General features: G+C 41.1%; 1 protein-coding gene across 1 annotated transcript; it reads left to right on the top strand.

Moving 5' to 3' along the window:
• The first annotated feature begins 4,593 nt into the window (after positions 1-4,593).
• On the top strand, positions 4,594-20,594 carry trpa1b (transient receptor potential cation channel, subfamily A, member 1b). The gene is given in 27 exon segments (XM_061094305.1): positions 4,594-4,686; positions 5,070-5,232; positions 5,443-5,618; positions 6,397-6,504; positions 6,691-6,799; positions 7,334-7,479; positions 8,592-8,728; positions 9,942-9,990; positions 11,480-11,579; positions 11,664-11,764; positions 12,301-12,476; positions 13,598-13,762; positions 14,888-15,002; positions 15,238-15,404; positions 15,704-15,794; positions 15,918-15,977; positions 16,090-16,179; positions 16,434-16,504; positions 16,660-16,813; positions 16,943-17,032; positions 17,387-17,556; positions 17,640-17,769; positions 18,556-18,738; positions 18,986-19,054; positions 19,703-19,804; positions 19,909-20,027; positions 20,369-20,594. Coding segments are annotated over 27 exon segments (3,360 nt in total).
• Positions 20,595-21,247: the final 653 nt, after the last annotated feature.

Genomic DNA, 21,247 nt, shown 5'->3' with positions numbered 1-21,247 from the left:
CTTTTCATACTCTGTAAACCAATGACACCTCTCATGGTTGACATGATTTTCAAAGATAGTCCCATGATGCTCGAGGACGTTCTGTTTCCAGCAAAACGCTCAATATACAATTCAGAGCAAGTGTGTAAAACGGGAAATCAAGTTTGTTTGTGTATTAGTAATAATGGTACCTGCCTTCCTAGCACCGAGTCGTTAGCGGTTGTGGTTTCTCTGGACAGATGAAGTGCACTATCCGGACATTAGAATCCCTTCACCGCTAAGTACACGTTTCCACCGTCTGAATGGCATAACATTCAAATCATGTTGTTGTTACCGATCCACTGGACATACAGGAACACTCAGAGTCAACCCCCAAAACAAATGTAGTCAAAACACCACAGGTGCTCCTCACTTGACCTGACTTCTCCTCCACTTCCATCTCTCTCTGTGTGCAGCAGCTTAGCCCCCACTGCCAATTTCCAAGATAAACTCAAACGATTGTTCTGCAGGTATTACTCATGTTTTTATTTGTAATGCGTCCCGATCCCAGCCATTCATCAAGCTAAGCGGGAGAGATAATGATCCCCTTTGTGCTCTGCTTCTAGTGCATGTGTGGCTTTTCTGCAAATATTGCTCAGACAAGATGAGATCTCACAGATAAGAACAATAACCAGGCAAATATTTGTTTGGTGCTGTTGGTAGAAGTGGACTCTGGTTCTCGGTAAAGCATACCTGCTGACATTTACTGTGATGGATAGTGTTGTACTTTGCTGTTTGGCAGCAATTTGGCAGGTATTATTATCATTACTAATTATCATATAAGACAAATAAGACTGGAGTACCAGACTATCGTGATGAATACAAATTATATCAAAAGATGCAATGCTGAGGCTTCACCAAAATTATGAGAATTTATCCTGAGGGGACACGTTAATATCTGTCTCATTCGTTTCACGGCAATTCATTTGATAGTTGTTGAGAAAAGTCACTAAAAGCAAAAATCAGTCATAATGAAGCATCATCCTGGAACCATTACTGTTTAATTGTACAGTTCCTTCCCCTAGAGTCTAACTATAATAATAATACATTTGGTCTGGTGGAATAAAGACTCCTATTACTTTTAAAAAGAAAGTCCTGAATTCAACGTTAAGCTAAAGTCTTCTGAAGTGAAAGTACTCAAAATATATACATCAAATGCAGTAACACATGGGCAGCACTTTAATATCACAGCTAATTGAGAAGCAGTTACTACCTGCTTTCTGTACAGGTGGGGAGCTTACTCTTAGATGTATTTTATTATATAATTTATTGGTAATTCTGAATTTGCAAAGAATAATTTCAGGTAATGTATTAGAATAAAAAGTACAATATTTGCCTCTGAATTAGACAGCAACTTCAAGTTGGCACAAATACCTCAAAACCAAATCTCTAAATTAATTTTTAATCAAAAAACATTTCAGTCTGGATCAAAGTATGTGGTCACGTCCTTGTGGCTGAAACACGTTTTTCTTCCTGTTCTTTCTCCGACTGAGTGGATCATTCATTACAAGTAATATTCTTGCTTGTTGTTAACTGACTAAATATTTAAAAAATCGGCTCTGCTGGCAAGGCAGGGCGAGTACACGTTATAAGTCTTGAAAGGCCAGTCGCACTCACTCGCCTAATGATGATGCTGGTAGAAACGCGAGTATAATCCTCAGTTAATGATATACCTTATCTGATAATCCTGCCCGATAAAGATTCCCTGAGGAATATTCCTTAATCCCCACGATCAACAAGGAGGTTTCAGAGGTTGTCTTCATTTTCTCTTGTCAAGAGTCTCTTGCTTTTTGAGCATATGCAGCAAACCAGGCCTTGTCTGGGGCGGCGGGTAACTGTTTGATTAATGGTACACGATATGGTAAACGCAGTTGGGTGGTCAGGTTGCTGCTTTAGGTTGTTTAAACATCAGGTTTGACATCAAATCAAATACAAGCAATAAGGACGGGGACTGGAAACTTGAAAAATGATTGTAAAAGGTTGTTTTGGACATGAGCACATGCCCTGCTTCCTCCCACATGAGTTTCATGCTCGGAATCAAACCCCCAAAACACTTTTTCGCCATTAAAATTGAAGATCACATTTCTCGTAAATCGGGTGTCAAGCCTCCAGTCTAATAAGCTTATCAGGAGTGGAGACAGCAGTGAGCAGTGTTTGCTGCTGAATGCATGGCTCTCACGTTACAACATGCGGGCTCGCCCTCTTGTCTGTGAAAGCATCATGAGAGTCGTTCTGTCGCAGGGGGGCAGCATCTTGTGGGCATCAGGAGTCAGACTGGGAAGTAGCTCTCTCCCCGTAGTATTTAAAACCCTGTTGCAGTGGCGAGGGAGAGCGTCCTGTTTGCTCAGCTCGTCAGCAGCACCACGCAAACACAGTAAGTAGACTTCAGCTCCTTCTTTAACGCTCACAACTTTACAGTCGGGGAAATGTTAGGGCGAGTTTGGATGCTTACAAATGTTTACATTGAGGAAAATATGTTTTTAGTTCAAAGTTACTTGAATGTAAACTTAACTAGGACTGCAGCGTGTGTTTAACATCCAACAAGTGTGCACACTGAAAACAGCAACTCGGTAAATGCTCTACATTCATTTGAGATAATCATATGAATTTAAAAGTTTTGTACTAACTTTTATAATCACAGTGTTTTAAGTTATCAATTGTCTAATAGTTAATAATTTTGTTGGATTTTTGTTATTTTGCTGTAAAAATGGTTTCTTCATTAAGAATCTGTCTATTATTAAAAAATGACTGGTCATTGAAAGTGTTTTGAGTTAATTAAGTTTCTTAATTAAATTCTTGCACTAGACATGTTTTTTTAATACGAGTATTATATAATATTTCAGACTGAACTATATAAAAAGCACATTTCTAAATGCAAGGATGTCGCAAGTAAATAAAATTTCATATCCTACTTGTTCCTCAGCTGTGGAAATCTGTTTAACATGTGCCCATTAGTGCACTTCCTGCACACTGGGCTTCTGCAAACAGATCAGTCACAGGCTCATTTACAACGGACAATGACACTTATTTATCGCTGATGATCGGAAATGAGGAATCAGCAGGGAGGGTACATACGCTGGGTCATTATCAAAGTCACCAAATTAGAGGAAAAGGAGGCTGGGCTGTTATCTTCCTTCTGTCGTACATGGGTCCATAGAGGATGAGAGATATCAGGTGCAGATGACAGTCGCCCACCGCACATCATTTATTTTATATTGTGGTCACGACTTAAGTGCAAGGCTGATCCAAGTATACCGAGTATTTAATAATTGATGGATCATAATGGATTTTTTGGGTAGAAATTTATGGACATCATCAGATTACAAACTTGGCTGGAATATATCGCTCGCATATGTGGTTATTCCTTGGGAGAAATAACACCAGCCTACAAGTTTGTTTTCTTCATTTTCATGTCATGCACTTGAAACATCAGTTTATCGGACACAAGAAGTACAGTTTCAGTGCTCTGTCAATTCTTTTACACCTCATGAACCCTCTTTCCCAAGCCTTGCGAATAAAATCTATACAACCAAACTAAAACAAAACTTACCTGACTGAAGCACACCTTTAAAATCCTTCAACCAATAGAAATGAGCACCAATAAAGGAAATCTTATTCAAAAGAACAACTCTTGTGTCCTCATACCCAGGACAGTCAAACAAAAAAGTAGAAGTAAAACAAAAGATTTGAAAATAGCTATTCTTTATGAGACAATAAGTTTGTTATTTGGATTTATGCCATTTGTCAAAATACCATTTTGCTCCTAATCTCTGTAATTTCCCCAAATAATGATCTCTAATCCGGGGATCGGAGTCAGAGTCACCTTAAATCGGCCAGTAAACGCCTGTCTGTTGAGAGGTGGTGTGTGAGCAAAGTTGTACAGAAATGTGATTTAAATCAAAAGTGAGTAACAGAAACAGAAAATAATTTCCTCAAAATGTGACTCCCGACAGGGGCTGCTGTTTTGACCTGAGAAACAATTTTGATCAATCACAGTGTACACCGAGAGGAAAGCATAAGGTCGAGAGACTTTTTTCGACATAACTGCAACGTGGTAATTCCCCCACCAAAAAGAATGGCACATGTCGTTTAGCCCTATGAATGTGACCGAGGGGCCTCGTGTGCGACGCAAATTACAAGGTCTCCCTCAGTCGCACTCACCCAGGATCACGCAAGGACACCTGGGACGGATTCAAACACGCTGCCCCCCAGCTGTGAAGAACATAATTGCTTTCTTCAAACAGAGGGGGTTCGACCTCAGAATACTCGGCAGATCTGAATGCCCTTCTGGGTGGAGTCAAAGTCATCTGTACCCACATCTCCTCTAGGGATACACTCCTCAAGAGGAGTCTATGGTTCAAGGCGTCATCTGCCCTCTCTGGCACACAACACTTTATGTTTCCCTCCCGTGTAAAACAGGCTTTATGTGTTCGGTTACTGTACAGGACCTAATTGAAACTATCTTTTTTGTGCATGTGTGTGTGTGTTTGTGTGTGTGTACGTGGTTGTGTCTAGACACGTGTCACTGTCGTCCCTCTACATGACGACTCATCTCCTCGGAGGTTCTGTTGAATGATGAACTTCAGGCAGCTGGCCCGACAGAACAGCTCGTATACCTGTGTGGTAGCTGAAGACGATCCAGCCCTGGCGAGCCTAAATGTGTTTGAGGTGAAACTGACATGTAACTGTACGAAAAACTTAGATATTTAGATTGAAAAATACTTTTATGATGTCAATGGACAAACAAGAAAAACTAAACGTCTCTCAAAGACATTTTAAGACGTGATGTCTTTATTCTGCAAATCTTTAACAATGTAAGTTATGTAACACTGTATCACTAATCCCAGTTCTGTGCAACCTTTAAGAAAGTCAGTGTGAGAGACGAATACAGACCTGATTGCATAATAATGTTACGTGAGTGCAGTGAAAAATGGACAAATAACTCTTATATCATCTATTACATCAGACACCACACTATGGCGATTGTTAAAGTATCTGTTGGTCTACGTGGATTGACGTCTTTTCCACTTCTCTTCTCCATTATGTTCCAGTTGGCCGAGAAGGGCGACCTCGCTCTCCTGCAGCACCTGGTGAGGAAGAGCCCAAAGGTCCTGAGTGGGAAAGATGAATGCGGAGCGAGTCCCCTTCATCACGCTGCCGCAGGGGGCCACGTCCCCCTCATCCAATTCATCACCACTGTCATGGACTCACAGGGTAAGCATGCCTCAGCCATCGATCATCAGCTGCACTCCAGCCCAGGTAAAATATGTGGATCGTGAATCACCATAATTCTGCCTCTGAGTTACTGTATCGAACGGAGTGTTTGATTTGTATCTGGCACGTGTAGGAAGTGGCAGTACACAAATCTTCATGTATTCACATTTTTTTGCGTGTGTGTGTTTGTGTTGTCGCGTCCTCTCCAAGAGCTGAACAGCTGTGATGAGCAGGGTAACGTGCCCCTGCACTGGGCAGTGGAGAGGAACAAAGAGGTGAGCTGCAGGGCTCTTATGGACCTGGGGGCCAACCCCAACATCCTCAACACGGCCCTGCTGTCCCCTCTGCACCTGGCTGTCAACCGCGGACACAACAACCTGGTGGAGGTGAACAGGCTAAAAGTGCTCAAGTGAAATAAGGGTTTTCTCAGTGATAGCAAGGACATAGCAGAGGTGTTTCACACAACCCAATACACTGATCATACTCAAATACGCGCACATACACAGTAAAGTTACACATCATAATATATAGATCATAAACCATATATAAAGATTGACGGTGCATCTCCACTTCCTCCAACTATACAGGAATGAAGCTGAACTATGTCAAATACAAACAACGCCATCTTGTTTAAAGAAAAGAAAGAGTCAAAGTCACCTGCTGTTAATCAATATTTTCCACATTTACAGCAACAAGTCGTCCATCTTTAATTACAGTCTGCTGTGGTATAGATATGAAAGACACAGGACTTTTTTCCTGCCAGTGCTGGTTATACAAGATAGTTAAAAGCTCTCTCTGATGGACCCATCATACCACAAGGTTGTCTTGATTGTGGGCTAAAAGAGAAAGGATGTAGCCTTGAAATCTCTCTCTATTTTTTTTAACATAATATCTTTGAAACCACATGAACTTGTCATTGCATGCGGCCATTGTTTTCTAAAGTCATCTGGCAACTTTGTACATGACTGACAGAACTGGACTCCACGGTCGGCCTGGAAAGACTTTGTAATGTCACCCCCATGGCATTTGGCTGCTGTCCACAAACTGACACAGGTTGCAGTCACAGTATGGTGGAAGATGAAGGACGCACATATGCATATACATACGCGTATATAGAGGACAAGCTGGAGATCACTGCTAAGTCTTCATCTCTGCCCCCTACAGCTGCTGCTGTCTTACACTGACACAAACTGTAGCCTGGAGGGAGACCTTGGGAACAACCCGGTGATACTGGCCTGCTCTGTCAATAACTGTGAGGCTTTAAGCATACTGGTATGTACAAAATGTTTTTGTTCAGTTGTGTTGTACCTTCACCAGTCTTTAAAGGAAAACTGCCTGTCAGTACATAAAAGATTATGTAGCTCTGCATTAAACTGACAGTCACTACACTGCGGATGTCTCTGACAACGAATTGTCTCTGTTTGTCTTCCTCCCCATCAATTCCCTGATCTGTCAAAGTTGAAGCATGGAGCGCGGCTCTGCCAACGGAACAAGCTCGGCCACTATCCCATCCACGCAGCTGCCTTCGCAGGTGCAAAGGAAGCCATGGAAACGATCCTGAAGATCGGTAGGACACAACGAATGATCTATCATCAAAAAGCTGAAAGTGCTGACAATAACGAAAAAGTTTTCACAAGGCCGAACTGCACATTAGGCTGATAGATAACAAGGGAGTTCACCTCTGCCGCAGAGACAAATTATCATGAGACTTTGTCTACAGGCTAGATGCCACAGATTGACAGTGGGTTTATCCACAGTGGGAGGTCGCTGGGTAAATCTTGTGTTTTGGAGAAAGGCTCAGTCAGAGGACAAAATATTTATGATGACTCTGCTATTGTATGGCAAGGGAATTAATGGGTTCTTTTTTACAGTTTGTGAAATCCCACTGAGAAGCTTAGGAAGAACGGATTCTATTGCTCTTCACTTCCTTTCCTTTCTAAAAAAAAACAAAGAACCTAAATGTTAATTTCATGCAAAAAAAAAGGGTCCTGCAGTTGAAATTCCCTTGAGAGCTTGTTAGCAATAAAAACAAATATTCTTATACCAACAAGCATTGACTACAGTATTTACAATTAAGAGACTGTTTCCTTCTTCCCTGTAGGAGAGGAGATGGGCCACTCCTTTGCAGTTCACATCAACTATTTAGACAAGTCGAAGAGCAGTCCCCTCCACCTGGCTGTTCATGGTGGAAATATTGAAACCATCCGCCTCTGCATTGCCTCTGGGGCCAAAGTGGACCAGCAACAGGTACTAAAAGCAGGCAATTAGTTTACACTTAAGTACATTTAGGGTACATCCATACTTCTAAGTTTTTAATTGAAAACCCATCAACTCTGCTTAAGGACACACTTGGCGTCCATTCTACTGCTTTTCAGTCTGGGCAAGCAGAAACTGAGATGTTTGGAAATAATGACGTTGCTGATTAGGTCTTTCAGTCACGACGTAGCCTTGCTGATTTGTCAGGTTCCTATCATGTGACAGGAACAAAACAACCATTAGCCGTGTCTACCAGTGCAGAGTGCAACATGGATAATCAATTACAAGTGTAACTGAGCCTGTTGTCTTTGTTAACAGTTATTGTTCAGTTACAGTGATACAACTGCCAGGAACCAAATGCTTCCAGTGTTTACGTCTGGTCACATGATGTGCGTTTATGGGTATGTTCGTATGGTCCTGGATTCAAACTGAACCAAAACGCTTGTGTGAACATAGTTTAGTTCCTTGTTAAAGCGCAGCAGTATGGATGTCACCTTAGACAACCATCTGCATCAGTCATACATATACACACAATACATACACACCTGGGAGCTACGGACTTATGATCATTCCATGCTATGTCAGATTTGCATTGTTTTCAAATCTCACTCGCATTTGCCTACACGTGTAAAGTGTTCCCTGGCAAAGGGTGTCAACCTCGAACATCAGTCTCATCAGGCCCGTCTGGGAGTGATCGTTGTGTTTTGCCCTGGGCTAGTGGCCAGGGCGACAGCAGGAATAGTTAGTACAGTAATAGCTTCAGTTGACTAAATTGATACAAATTACTTCCATTTACACTGTGGAGCCGAGAGGAGCGATCACTGGCCTCCTTCTGCCTGTCCTGGTTATCTCATTAAAGGCTTGTGTTACAGTCCTCGGTGTTCAGACAGCAAGTCTGGGAGATACTTTGCTAATGCTAATACACATGAGGGGAAGTGTACATGTACACAAGAGCCTGTGCGCATACTAATTCGAGTGTGTTTATGTTCTCCTCTGTCCAACTCAGTTTGTCACTGTGTCGCCGTATGGAGCAGACACAAGCATGTTTGAAGAGCTTGTGAATATTCATAACTCATAACGCTTCCATATCCGATGCTTTCCAGAATGACAGGTCCACGCCGCTGCACTTGGCCTGTACCCAGGGTGCAACTGAGGTGGTCAAACTGATGCTCTCCTCCTTCGACCAAGTGGAAGACATCATCAATCTAACTGACGGGGCATGTCAGACCCCTCTGCACAGGTGGGCTTAACCTATCCCTCCATCACTAGGACTAATTCATTAATCACACTTATGGTGGTCCAATGCTCGTGTTTATACCTGAAAACTGAGCTTGCCATTGAGGAATTAAAAATCATATTTTAACATGTGAGGAAATAATTTTGTTTGCTTTTTGTCAAGAGTTAGATATTTACCATGAGTTGGAATGTGTGTGACTTGGCTGGGCTCAGTGACTGGAGTCAATACTGTGAGATTGCCAGCCAACCAATATACATTCCTGTAATTTAAAGAACGTTGCAATATAATCACCTGTAAAACCATAATACTATAATTTTATTACACAGAGCTTTTTCATTTGTCAGCTTTAGAGGCTCTTGCATAGAGCCAGGCTAGTGGTTTCCCTCTGTTTCCAGTCTTAATGCTAAGCTACGCTAACAACTGCAGGCTGAAGCATATGTTGATTGCACAGTCGCATCGATCTTTTCTATTATTTCTAGATATAACATGTCTTCACGACATCACTAACAAATACTCGTTAGCACTGATTGTAGGCCCTATTAAAACATACACCCAATGTATTCACTTCATATAGATTTGTGATTATTGTCCCAACAAAGTTGCACCAATCAATCTGCATTATAACAGCTCTGTAACACTGTAATAAACAAAGAACATAAGATATAAAAAGCTTGGCAGGGCCGGCGGAATAATGAACTTTAATTGGGGACAATAATAATGACGAATGCATAATAAAGATATGCTTCCTACATTAACTTTATCTCAAAGCTATTTGTGTCGGCAAATACTGCAGCAGAGTACGAGCCTCTGCATGGTAAAGGGGTCAGATCGATGTGAGCATGAGTTTTGTTTTGTTTCTCTTTTATCTGGAAACAAAAAGTCCTTACCCTACATTTTTGTTCTGGTTCTAACGCCATTTATGTAAATTACACCTCCCAAACCGAATGAAGGTCTCACTTATAACTGAAATCATCCTTCCTCTACTACTAGAGAGAATACCACAAGAATACTAGGAACTAGTTATTAAAGCCTGTCACTGAATCATTACTATCCTGCAGCTAAGAGAAGTAATGACAAAGGTAAATCTGCTTGTTATGTCATGCCATGACGCAGCAGAATCAGAACGTCCTTATTTAACATCTGATATAAGAAGACCTAAACTCATCAAGTCATGTGGTGTGCGAATCGTTCAAGTCAACTGTGTTTACTTTTCCAGGGCGACAATATTTGACCACACAGAGCTGGCCGAGTATCTAATTTCAATGGTAAATATGACACACACACACAGACACAAACACACACACACACACACACACACACACACACACACACACACACACACACACTTTCCAACACGGCAGTTATGCACAGGATATTTCCTATATCTCTTATCAGATTTTATCAATCTTAAGTGACAGAAAGGACAGAAAAACTGTAATTCTTTGTCGTGAAACTGTGCAAATTAAAGGGCAAAATATATATATTTTTTGCATCTGTCGGTAGAGTATATATAAAGATGGGTGTTGCAGCTCCAGTTCCTTGCACTATAAATGCAGCTAAAATATCCCTGATACAAACGCTGCCATCTTGTCCATTTGTAGCCATAGTAGAGCGACTGACAAATAACGAAACAGTCTCAGTTGCCAAACACGATGTTTAAATCATTTTATAAGCATCAAGCAACTAATTAAAACCAAAGTTACTGCTAAAAATGAACGTTTAAAGACAGGGGCGCCACTAAAGATTTTGGGCCCTGGTGGTCCCTACCACTAACAAAGAAGAGGCGTGATTTATGACCATATATTGTAGCCAGTCACCAGGGGGCGATCAAGATGACTTGGGCTTTGTCCAATGTTTATATACCAGCTCCAATCTGAGTGGCTTCACTGCTCAATTGCCATCAGAAAACTATTAGGGAATTCAAACACACCTCTCAGTTCAGTAGAGGTTAACAGTAGAACACCTGTTGCTTGCAGGCCATCTGTCACCTCTTCTTACATTCAATGGCCCATTTACACAGAACTGTGTTGCTAGGAAAACCAGGAACGTTTATCTCCCGTCAATTCATTCTGTTAGCAAACACTACAATGGGAGACAAACTGAGCGTGTTTGTCTCTGAAATGCCCGACATAGTGACCTCACCTGGCACCGAACACTAACCATCATTCAGTATCCGCCCTGTAAGATGGTGTTTTACTCCATCAAATCACTATACAGGAGTTATGTCCAAGTGTTTTTGGCACGAGTAATCCAAACATTTGCTCAGTGTTGAATCCCCTCTGCTCATGCATGGCACATTACACATTTTAATCATGCAAGTGGACAGAGGCATTAGGTTTTCTGGTTGTCCCTCTGTCTTGTGGGACTCACTGGCGATTCACTAACTGGTTGTCCCTCTGTCTTATCCTGTTCTTGTGAATGCGTTAATTGCTTTGTGAACGCGTTATCTTAAGAACACCTTGAGAGAATCCTTTAAAATTTTGCTAAAATGTTCACTTAGACTCATAGATGACCTGATTAGATTTGTGTGGTCAAAGGTCAACGTCGCAGTGGCCTCTGTAGTTATTTCTAGACAAACTTAAACATAATCTTCAATATCAAAATGCATCGAAAGAGGCCCATTTCAATTCATTTGCGGTGCATGTCTGAGCTTAAGCAGTGCAAGAATTACTTACACTTTAATTTCACTGTGTGTTACCTATAATGTGGTGACTGATATTGTAATGTTAAGGTGTTAGTGTACTGTCTACTCAGGGTGCAGACCTAAACCGCATTGATTGTAAAGGAAATTCTCCTTTGCTGCTGGCCACGAGCTGTGGAGCATGGAAATCTGTGTCTCTGCTGCTGTCGAAAGGTGAGCCACATTTTTGTACTTGACCATAAGTAATGCTCATATGAAATGCACGCTGTGCACACTCATGATTTTATATATGTTTAGGGGCGTATGTAAATGTGACAGACAGATCCGGTTGTAACTTCCTCCACCTGGCCATTCTGCAGCCTAAGGGTCTGAAGAATCTTCCCCAAGAACTGCTGCAGGTACTGTCGACCAGAGTCGTCCGTTATCTTATGCATTGTGTGCCGCTTAGGTAAAGATGTCATCAAGAGATTGAAATCCAATTTCAGTAATGGCTCGTTCAATTTGCCTTGAGCCTCAGCTGCATGTGTTCAAGACATGCGGAGGAGGTTCTTTACACTCTCAATTAGCCGGATTATAGTCCTTTAAGATATTGAAAGGTTTATCTATAATAACAATAAGCTATAGTCCTGCCAAAGCCCTCAAATGAGCCACAGATAAGGGGGATGTATTTACATTTAATAATTATTTTCTGACAGTGTGTGAATATAGTCACTGTACAAATATCATTACAAAGCTTTATTAGCTTATTTATAAAATGTCAGTATATGTGTATATGGGTGTGGATGCTGTAACTTTAGCTATAAAAGTTTGACATTTATGACTTCTGCAGGAGAGTCAACTCTTTTGGATTTGTGCATTGTTAAATAAACGGGACCGTAAAATGTTCGTCATAATGTTTCAATGCAATGGACTTTATAATGTTTTTGAACTCCAGCACAACAGTGTGAAGGATCTGCTGGGCTGTGAGGACAACGACGGCTGTACCCCTCTCCACTACGCCTGCAGACTGGGTATCCATGACTCAGTAAAGAGCATGCTGGGCCTCTCGGGGCAGGTCGGCCTTGCATTCAAGTCCAAGGAGAAGAAGTCTGCATTGCACTTTGCTGCCCAGTGAGTTCAATTGGTCCCTGAGAGCATCAGGGATTTCCATACCACTAGACTAAACAATACTGATTTCAATTGCTTAGACTTTGCAAATTTAATCAGAGAAGCAGCAGCGATGTCACTGCTAGAGACCAGTGTGGGATGTTCCTGTTATTTGGCTTCTTTTATAATATTCACAACCACAGCAAGTATCACACTATATTACTGTTAAAACTGTGGAGTCTTATTTAATACATTACTCAGTTTCCCTGTCTAAATAATTCACTTTCACAAGCAGCTTAAAGGTTAGGTAGGTAATCCTGGAAAAACTAGCAAGAGCGGCTTTCAACTTAGGTCAGTTAGTGAATCGCCAGTGAATCATTGATGTGCGAGGAAGACGGTTTTAGTTATTTTATAATAAGTCTTGTGTATTGATCAGTGACATCAAATTATTTTAAAAGGAGGACTTTGACACACAATCTTACTCAAGGCCTTAAGGACTTAAAGACTCATCTTGGTAATTGAATAACAGTGGTCAGATGAAAAATGAGCAGTGTAACCACATTTGAAACCGTTACCCCGCCGCTCAGCTGTGAGAAATGTCAGTACCCTGTTCTCCGTTAGAAGATTAACTGCCGTGACGCACATATTCCACCGTGACCCGAAGGAATTGTCACAAGAATAGAATTCAATTAGCGTGAAGAAATGCAGCTTATAGTTCGAAATGAGGGGACGTTCGACATTATTGTTATTGATTTTGCTATCATGTTCAGCCATTTTATTAGAGCTGGAGGACGAATGAAGGCCGCGCTGCTATGATATCATACTCTCAATCAACCACCTGTCTCCACACAAAGTGGTGCTGACCTTTCGTAAAAGGTTGGGAGATGAAGAAAGATCACAGAGCAAGATAATACGTCAACTCTGTTCAGGTCTTCTCACAGCTTGTGGCTCCATTTATCAATGACACTCGCAAAAATTTTATTCCAAATTTTAACTACAGGTTTAAGCCCCACACCGTGTCCTTTGGCAATATGCTAAATCACCAAGAGGAAGTGTCGTTGCCCCCGACCTTTGGCTTTAGGGTGATGTGGACATTTCATTACCTTTCAAAAAAAGTTCTTCTAATTGTGCATCTTCTATTTCAGGTACGGCCGCATCAATACGTGTCAACAACTACTGGAGAACAACACAGACTCTCGTTTGCTGAACGAAGGAGACGGTCGAGGCCTGACTCCGCTTCATTTGGCTTCGAGAGGAGGACACACCAAGGTGGTGCAGCTGCTGCTGCGTAAAGGAGCTCTCTTTCACAAGTAGATCCACAGACAGCGCACACATCTGTTCTTATGTCTTTCTGCTATTTGCAGTGTTCACATCTGTTTACAGTTTTCTCATGTGGGGGACGGATGGTGAAAAATCGTCTTTTCTCACAATTTGTCACCGGCGTCTTCTGATAGATAGATTAGACACAGAGGTAGAGATAGAGATAGCTGAAGACAGATAGACAGAGACAGAGAAAGAGAAAGAGAAAGAGAAAGAGAAAGAGAAAGAGAAAGAGAAAGAGAAAGAGAAAGAGAAAGAGATAGAGAGATTGAGAGGGATAGAGACAGAGACAGATAAGTAGATAGACAGACAGAGATAGAGACAGAATAAGATGGAGAGACAGAGAGATAAAGAGTGAGAGAGAGCTAGAAACAAAGAAAGGGATTTAGAGAGAGATCTTGATTGAGAAAGAGGCAAGAGCAAAATAGAGAGAGATAAATACAAAGACAGCGATAGAAAGATAAAGAGCGGGAGACTTATAGAGAAAGAGATAATGAGAGATATACACAGAAAGACATTATGTAGCAGGTTAAAACATTATTAAATAGTTGGCACCTTTGTTCAGACCCACTATGCATTATTGTCCATCAGAGGGCGCCGCCCAGCATTTCCTGTCTTTTATACTCTTGGTGATGTCCTCACTGGGACAAACCAAGTGAAGGGGTTTCCTTTTTCTTTCTTTTGTGATTTTTGAGCAGTATAAGTCGTGTTTCAGTATATTTTATATAGAGCAACACGAATGAGCTTCTTTAGTTGGTTAAATTATGTAAAAGATAATAACGGTATCTGTGCAGAAGGAGCCCTGTGTCTAGTTACCTGCTCATCATGGTTCAGGCTGAAGGTGTGAATTGAACACACTACAAATATCAGCTGTGCCGGTAGTTCCACAGGAGAGGAAAAGCTGTGTTGGCACCAGCATGGTTTGTTTGGGTTGTATAGTTTGATTGTTATTTTGTCTAAGTTACTTGGCGATTGGGGAGCAATGTAAATAAAACTATTCACCTGTGAAATTACAAGAAGTCTCCTGAGTCTGCCTGCCTGCCGTCTTTTTTATGGCCCCTCGACTCAGACCATCTCACACCGATTCCTGTTGGTTGTTTTTGTCTCGTCTCCAGTGATTATAAGGGCTGGAGCTGTCTGCACCATGCTGCTTCTGAAGGATACACACACACGATGGACATCCTCATCTCAAACAATCCCAAGTTACTGGATAACACCGACGAGGACGGGGTATGCATTATTATTCCAAAATAGTTCAGCCCATAATGAATTTTGCACGAATATATGATGGCCACTGTAGTCATTTTGTACAGTTGATGAATAGGTTTAAGAAGACTTGAATATGTTCAGCAGTTTTCTGCTCAGTCTTCAGGCAGGTCACTAATAAATACTGTACGAGTGGCAGTGAATAATCCAGTCATCGCTGTTGTATAATAACTCCAGTCTGTCTCCTGTTATTAACCAGAGCACTGCACTGCACATCGCAGCCAAAGAGGGACATGTGGCTGCAGTCAGGATGATGCTGACTCGGGGAGCAGAGATCATCCTAAACAAGAACGACACTTCGTTCCTGCATGAAGCGCTGCAGAACGGCAAGAAAGATGTGGTCAACGCGGTAATCGACAGTGACAGGTACGTCGTTAATGCCGCAAAACTGCAGTAGCCTAAAGTTCAGTCTGAAAGAAATTGGACTGCAATTGTTCAGCATTTATCCAACGGTGATGTTTTTGAGTAAACACCAACTTTTCCTTAGGTTGTCATTAAAGAAAAACCCATCCCTTTGCCAAAAAGACCAGATTTTCTGTTACATTCATTTAAGATTTCAGACTCTGGGAGAAGTAGTGTCGATCAATGTCGGGAGTTATTTGCTTCAATGTCATGCCTGTTTAATTTCTAGGTGTTAAGACTGATTTCTGTATTTCTGCCTCCAGATGTGATGAGGCAATAGAAATGTTCCTACCTGGCTCAAGTCAGAGATGTCCCATACTAGACATGATCGAGTTTCTGCCTGAGACTTACAAGGTTTGCGACTGATGACACATTAATATCGTACATCTGAGAGAACAATAATCCTCTTGATTATTGCTTGAGTTCACTTATCACTCTGCACCATCTCTCACTGTGCCTATGTATTTTCCTCAATAGTATCTGTTGGACCGCTGTGTTAAGGAATCTGACGATGACAACAACAGTCTTGACTACCACGTAAACATCAGAACACCATAACACACCCATACATAACTTATATACACATTATTAAATGTACTGTGTCTGCCATGCAAAATAAAATTAACAGTTTTAACTCCATGTGGTGTAGATTGAATATGACTTCCAATGGCTTCAAGCTCCCCTCATAACAAAAAAAGAAGACCTTTCCAAGAAGTACCAACCACTGGCTTCACTCAATGTAAGCAACTTTTTCTTATGAGCAAATATGCACCTTCTCTTTGGTTTATAACCAATACTGCAGCCAATCACCAAGCAGCAACCAGGATTATTTAGCTCACCTTTTCAGGAAGCTGTCACGTCATTTATCTTTTATCTTTCGCGGGCCCAGGTGGGAATAAGATGTGAGATGTGTGTTCTAAATTCTAACAGTTTATTTTTCCTTTGTCAACCTTATGAAGCAATTGATGATTTTTCTGATCCCTCTTTCCGCAGGCGATGGTGCAGTACAACCGACTCGAGCTTCTCGAACACCCTGTCAGCAAAAAGTACCTGACAACGAAGTGGTGTGTATGATACCGTGGAAAGCGATAGCTTTCTTTTGGATATGTTCTGACAACCAATCAGATTGACTGATTCTCTCTACTCAACTATTTATGCATTATTTACTGTGAATGTCTCTCTTCTAATGTCACAACTGACCGTCTGTTGTAATCCACAGGATTGCATATGGGAGCAAGGCTCATTTGCTCAACATGTTTGTGTACATGTTAGGCCTGATGCCCCTCACTCACCTGATAGTGACTCTGAGGCCCAGCATGAACACCACCCTCGGGGAGCCCGATATCATCATGGTGCCCGTTTCTTTCGAAAAGGTACTCATGACAGTGCTGATCGGAATTCAATTAGAGCTCATACGTAGACCTTGTATTATAGATAAACGATTCATGTGCCTTTTAAAGCAGTCCCTGGAGTTGAAGTAAATCTCTGTTGTCATTTCACAGCAAAGTCTGATGCGGTCCATCTCTATGGGGATGGTCTTGGGCATGAACATCTATTCCATTGTGAAGGAGTTGGTGCAGATATCACATGAGGTACTGTGACGCCCCCAAAAAATGTCATTAGCCCACATAAAGCCGGTGCTCATAAATATGGCCGACCAGCAGCGGGTCTGTATGGACACAGTAGCGATCAGGTGTGACGGATGAGCGCCCTGTGATTTAGATCTGCAGGATAACTGGGTGACAGCAGTCACAGTGTCACCTCCACACTCGGTCATTTTGATTAGAGCTGTGAGAAACACTGTCACCTCACATTATACGTCCTGTAATAAACAGTTCAAGTGTTTTTTCGATGATACACTGCACCGGCTTCACAGGTCAAGGATACATTTTCTCTGTAAAGTTGTTTTATCTGTCACATAATTTTGTTTTTTTCTTTCATAAAAGCGCTGGAATTACTTGAAAGATTCGTCCAACAGCAGTGACTGGGTTTCCGCCATCTTCTCTCTGCTGTTCGTCATTCCCATCATGCTCAACGTGGAAGGTTCCTTACACTGGCAGGCAGGGGCATTTGCACTCTTGAACTCATGGATTGGATTTCTCCTTTATCTCCAGAGGTAACGTTCGCTCCCATTTCATTATCAGGTGTTTTTTTCATGGAGCTCAAGGTAAAAACTGAATTCACCTCCTGTTTCTCCAGGTTTGAGGGCATTGGAATCTATGTTGTGATGTTTGGAGAGATCCTGAAGACCCTGCTCGGCATCATCATGCTGTTCCTGTTCCTGCTGTTAGCTTTTGGATTAACGTTCCATGCTTTGATGCTCAACCAGGTGAGAGAACAAAAACAAATATCACGAGGCTGTAGGGCTTTTTGTAGATCACCCATTGAAAATTGTATTCCCGGTATAATTCTTATTTTACTAATTAAGATGTTTTTATACATGGATTTTATGCTGTGGGTGGATAAAAAGGTTTAAACCTTAGCAAATACTATTTTAACCCCATTGATTTCCAGGATCAACGTTGACAAAAGTATTTCAAAGTAGTAGTTTGTTGTTTTTTCACTTTCAACAAAAGATGAGAAGATATATCTCCCATGTCTGAACTCAGGGAGCAAAATCCACCGATACCATTGATTCTAAAACAATTAAGGGGCATTTTTTTTGTTTGATCTGTGCAATAGGCAAAATAGCAGTTTTACACAGGGATGGAGCTGGTCCACTGTCTCAAGTTATAAGATCACAAAAACCAAACCTATTCCTCCTGCTCATGGCATGAATATTCATTAAAAATATCATAACTATTGGGCCAAAGTTGTCGAAATAATCTGCTCTGTAATAAAGAGATCGGGGGAATAAGCATATTATTGATAAACCGCCGACATCACCATCTTTAGGACTCGTTCTAATGGTACAGCGAGAGTTATTTTAGTTTTGTAAAATAGTTTCAGTTTTGTCTGCAAATACAAACCAGTTTATTGCATATGCTGTGTGTGGCATTTATTCTATGCATATGAGCTACAAGTCAATACATATTTTATCACAATGTCACGTACGATACATGATGTTGTGTACCTTTTAACTCTGTGAGATACATTTCTTTGTCCCCCCCGGCAGGAAGAGTTTGACACCGTGCCACTCTCACTGATGCAGACCTTTGTGATGATGGTCGGGGAGCTGAACTACCAAAGCAACTTTCTGGGACCTTACATGAAAAACCAGCTTCCCTTCGCTCCGCTGACTTACTGGATTTTGGTGCAATTTGTGCTGCTCATGCCCATACTGCTTGTGAACCTGATGGTAAGTGGGTCTTTACATATCACAGGATTTCATAAAGCTATGTAAGTAAGTATTGATACTAAAAGACACATTTCATTGGTGACGAGGATTCTGCTTCTCGAGTACAATCCACAGTGGAACTTACATATTACAGACAATCATTTTCCAAGTATGAACAATAGTATCGTGCATGATCCATGTATTATATGTATTTATACATTAGATCTATATACTGAGTGGTTCTTATTTTTCTTTGGTTGCATTGTAGATTGGTTTAGCAGTTGGTGACATTGCTGAAGTACAAAGAAATGCTGTCTTGAAAAGAATAGCCATGCAGGTATGTATTGAACCAGCTTGTATGTGGTTAGAGTGTTTACCTCCAACAAGGAGGTTATGTTCTCATCTGTATTTGCAAAAACCTACTTAACCAATGTACAAATGTTACAGGGTTTATTATTTACCTTCATTATGAAATTAGTCATTTAAAATAAAAAGTTTTTGCTTTTTTTAGAGGATAATTCAGAAATCTTGATGAGAAAAATCAGGCATGTTTAGGAGACCGATAATTATGAGTGTTTGCAATTAGGTGCAGAGCCAAATAGAAATGTGTCTGTTGGGCCTTGGTGGAGGATTGTATTCTCTGAGTGCCATTCTAGTTTAAATACATGTTGACTCTGCAGATAAAAAAAAGACATCACATCTTTTATCCTGCTTTCTCTGCGCTCACTCAGTCTGCTGTGTTTAACCATGATGGACAGCCTATGAAATAAGAAAGGAGAAGCTAAAGCACAAGTGGACTAGATGATATTATTTTATTCTGGAAGCCCTCTAACACTTGGAGCAGAGATACTACACTGCAAGATAAGACTGATATGCAGCAAAACCCAACTAAAGCTTCAAGGACATTCAGCTTGTAAAACATACACAGCCTGTTAGATTAAGATCATTTCATATGACGGATTTCCTTTTTCTTTATTGACCTCAGATTCAACTCCACACCGCTCTGGAAGATAAGCTCCCTTACTGGTTCCTGAAGCGAGTCGACAAACCCTCCGTAACCATCTACCCCAACCGCAAGTGCGGCAGGGTACTCTCCGAACAGATACTCTGCAACATATTGATTTGTCTCTCCAACTTGTGTATGTCAGAAGGATTTTCCCCCTCAATCACCCTGACCATCTTTTTTTACAGAACATTCTATGGCAAATATTGTTTAGCCGTGAGGAGCCAACTGAAGTTTGGAGTCGTGTGCAGGCCAAGTCTCAGGGCTGCACCATGTTGCAGGACGAGCTGAAGAAGCAGAAGAGCAGGTAAAGCACACAGAGGAACACATGGTGATGATATGAGAGTGGGTTCTTCAATACAGTGATTCATGAAATAAAAAATGACCTTTGAGATTACAGATAACGGATACAACGAATTGCTTTTAAGTCACTGTGCCAAAGAGCAATTAATGGTTGTTCTTGATGCATGAGCAGCCCCTGGTGGATTTAAAGTAACAAGGACTGTGGCCAGGTCAGAGAAAGAAGTGTCCCTTTTCTCTGATGAGCTTATGGAACCACGCAGGAGCATCACTTCTAGAAGCCTGAAACAATTCCACACAAACTAAGCTCTGCCACTGAATAACACAAGCCGACGTTCTCCTCTGCAGGATGAAAGAGATGTCGAGTGTGCTGGAGAAGCAGCACAGCCTCCTGAAGCTCGTCATCCAGAAGATGGAGATCACCTCGGAGGCCGAAGAGTCCGACGGCCCCCCCGACGTCAAGGCCAGCAAGTGGACGACTGTGAGTCGGACTCACTCGAGAGAACGCAGCGTGTCTCGCTGGGTCCCGCTGATGAAGGCCATTGAGTGAGAAAAAATAAGAATAGTGATATAGAAAAATTATCTAACCCTACCGAATGAAATACACCACATTATGCAGGTAATCTGGGCATTATTACATGACTCCTGCACAATGTTGTTCTGTTAAATCAAGCGATAGCCTTTGTGAAGCTGAAATTCATCTAATATCTATATATATTCAATCAAGTGCAATTAACTGAGTAGCTGTTGTGTGGTTTTTAAAGAATTATAGGTCAAAGATTAAATACTGTTGCATATGGAGTTTAACTTTATAGTCATAGAGGTGTTCCAGTAAATTACATAATATATGATGTTAGTAACTTTTAACTGGGACTCACTGATGAATAAATATCCTGTAGCTGTGTGGATGTCGTGTTTCCATACGTACATACGCCTTTCTGTGAAATATGTGCTTCTCCATCTATTTAATACAATGTGTCACCTCCACCTTGACATTAAAGATTTATTCAAATGTGAAAATAAAAAGGAATGTGTGTTATAATTTTATAAAAAAAATGTTTACTTACAATACAGGCATAATTAATGGCTGCAATAAGAGCTTAAAGTAAAATCACTGCAGAATAATGTTTTATATAAAATCTTTACATCTCACAAAGACAGTATTTTCAAAAGAGACAGAAAAAAAACTTCGAACTTCAAATGTTCAAAGATAGAACATTGTAGAAT

This window comes from Limanda limanda, chromosome 20, assembly GCF_963576545.1.
Source record: "Limanda limanda chromosome 20, fLimLim1.1, whole genome shotgun sequence".
In the NCBI taxonomy this organism is placed as follows: Eukaryota; Metazoa; Chordata; class Actinopteri; order Pleuronectiformes; family Pleuronectidae; genus Limanda; species Limanda limanda.
This window is presented reverse-complemented; position numbering and strand designations above follow the sequence as displayed.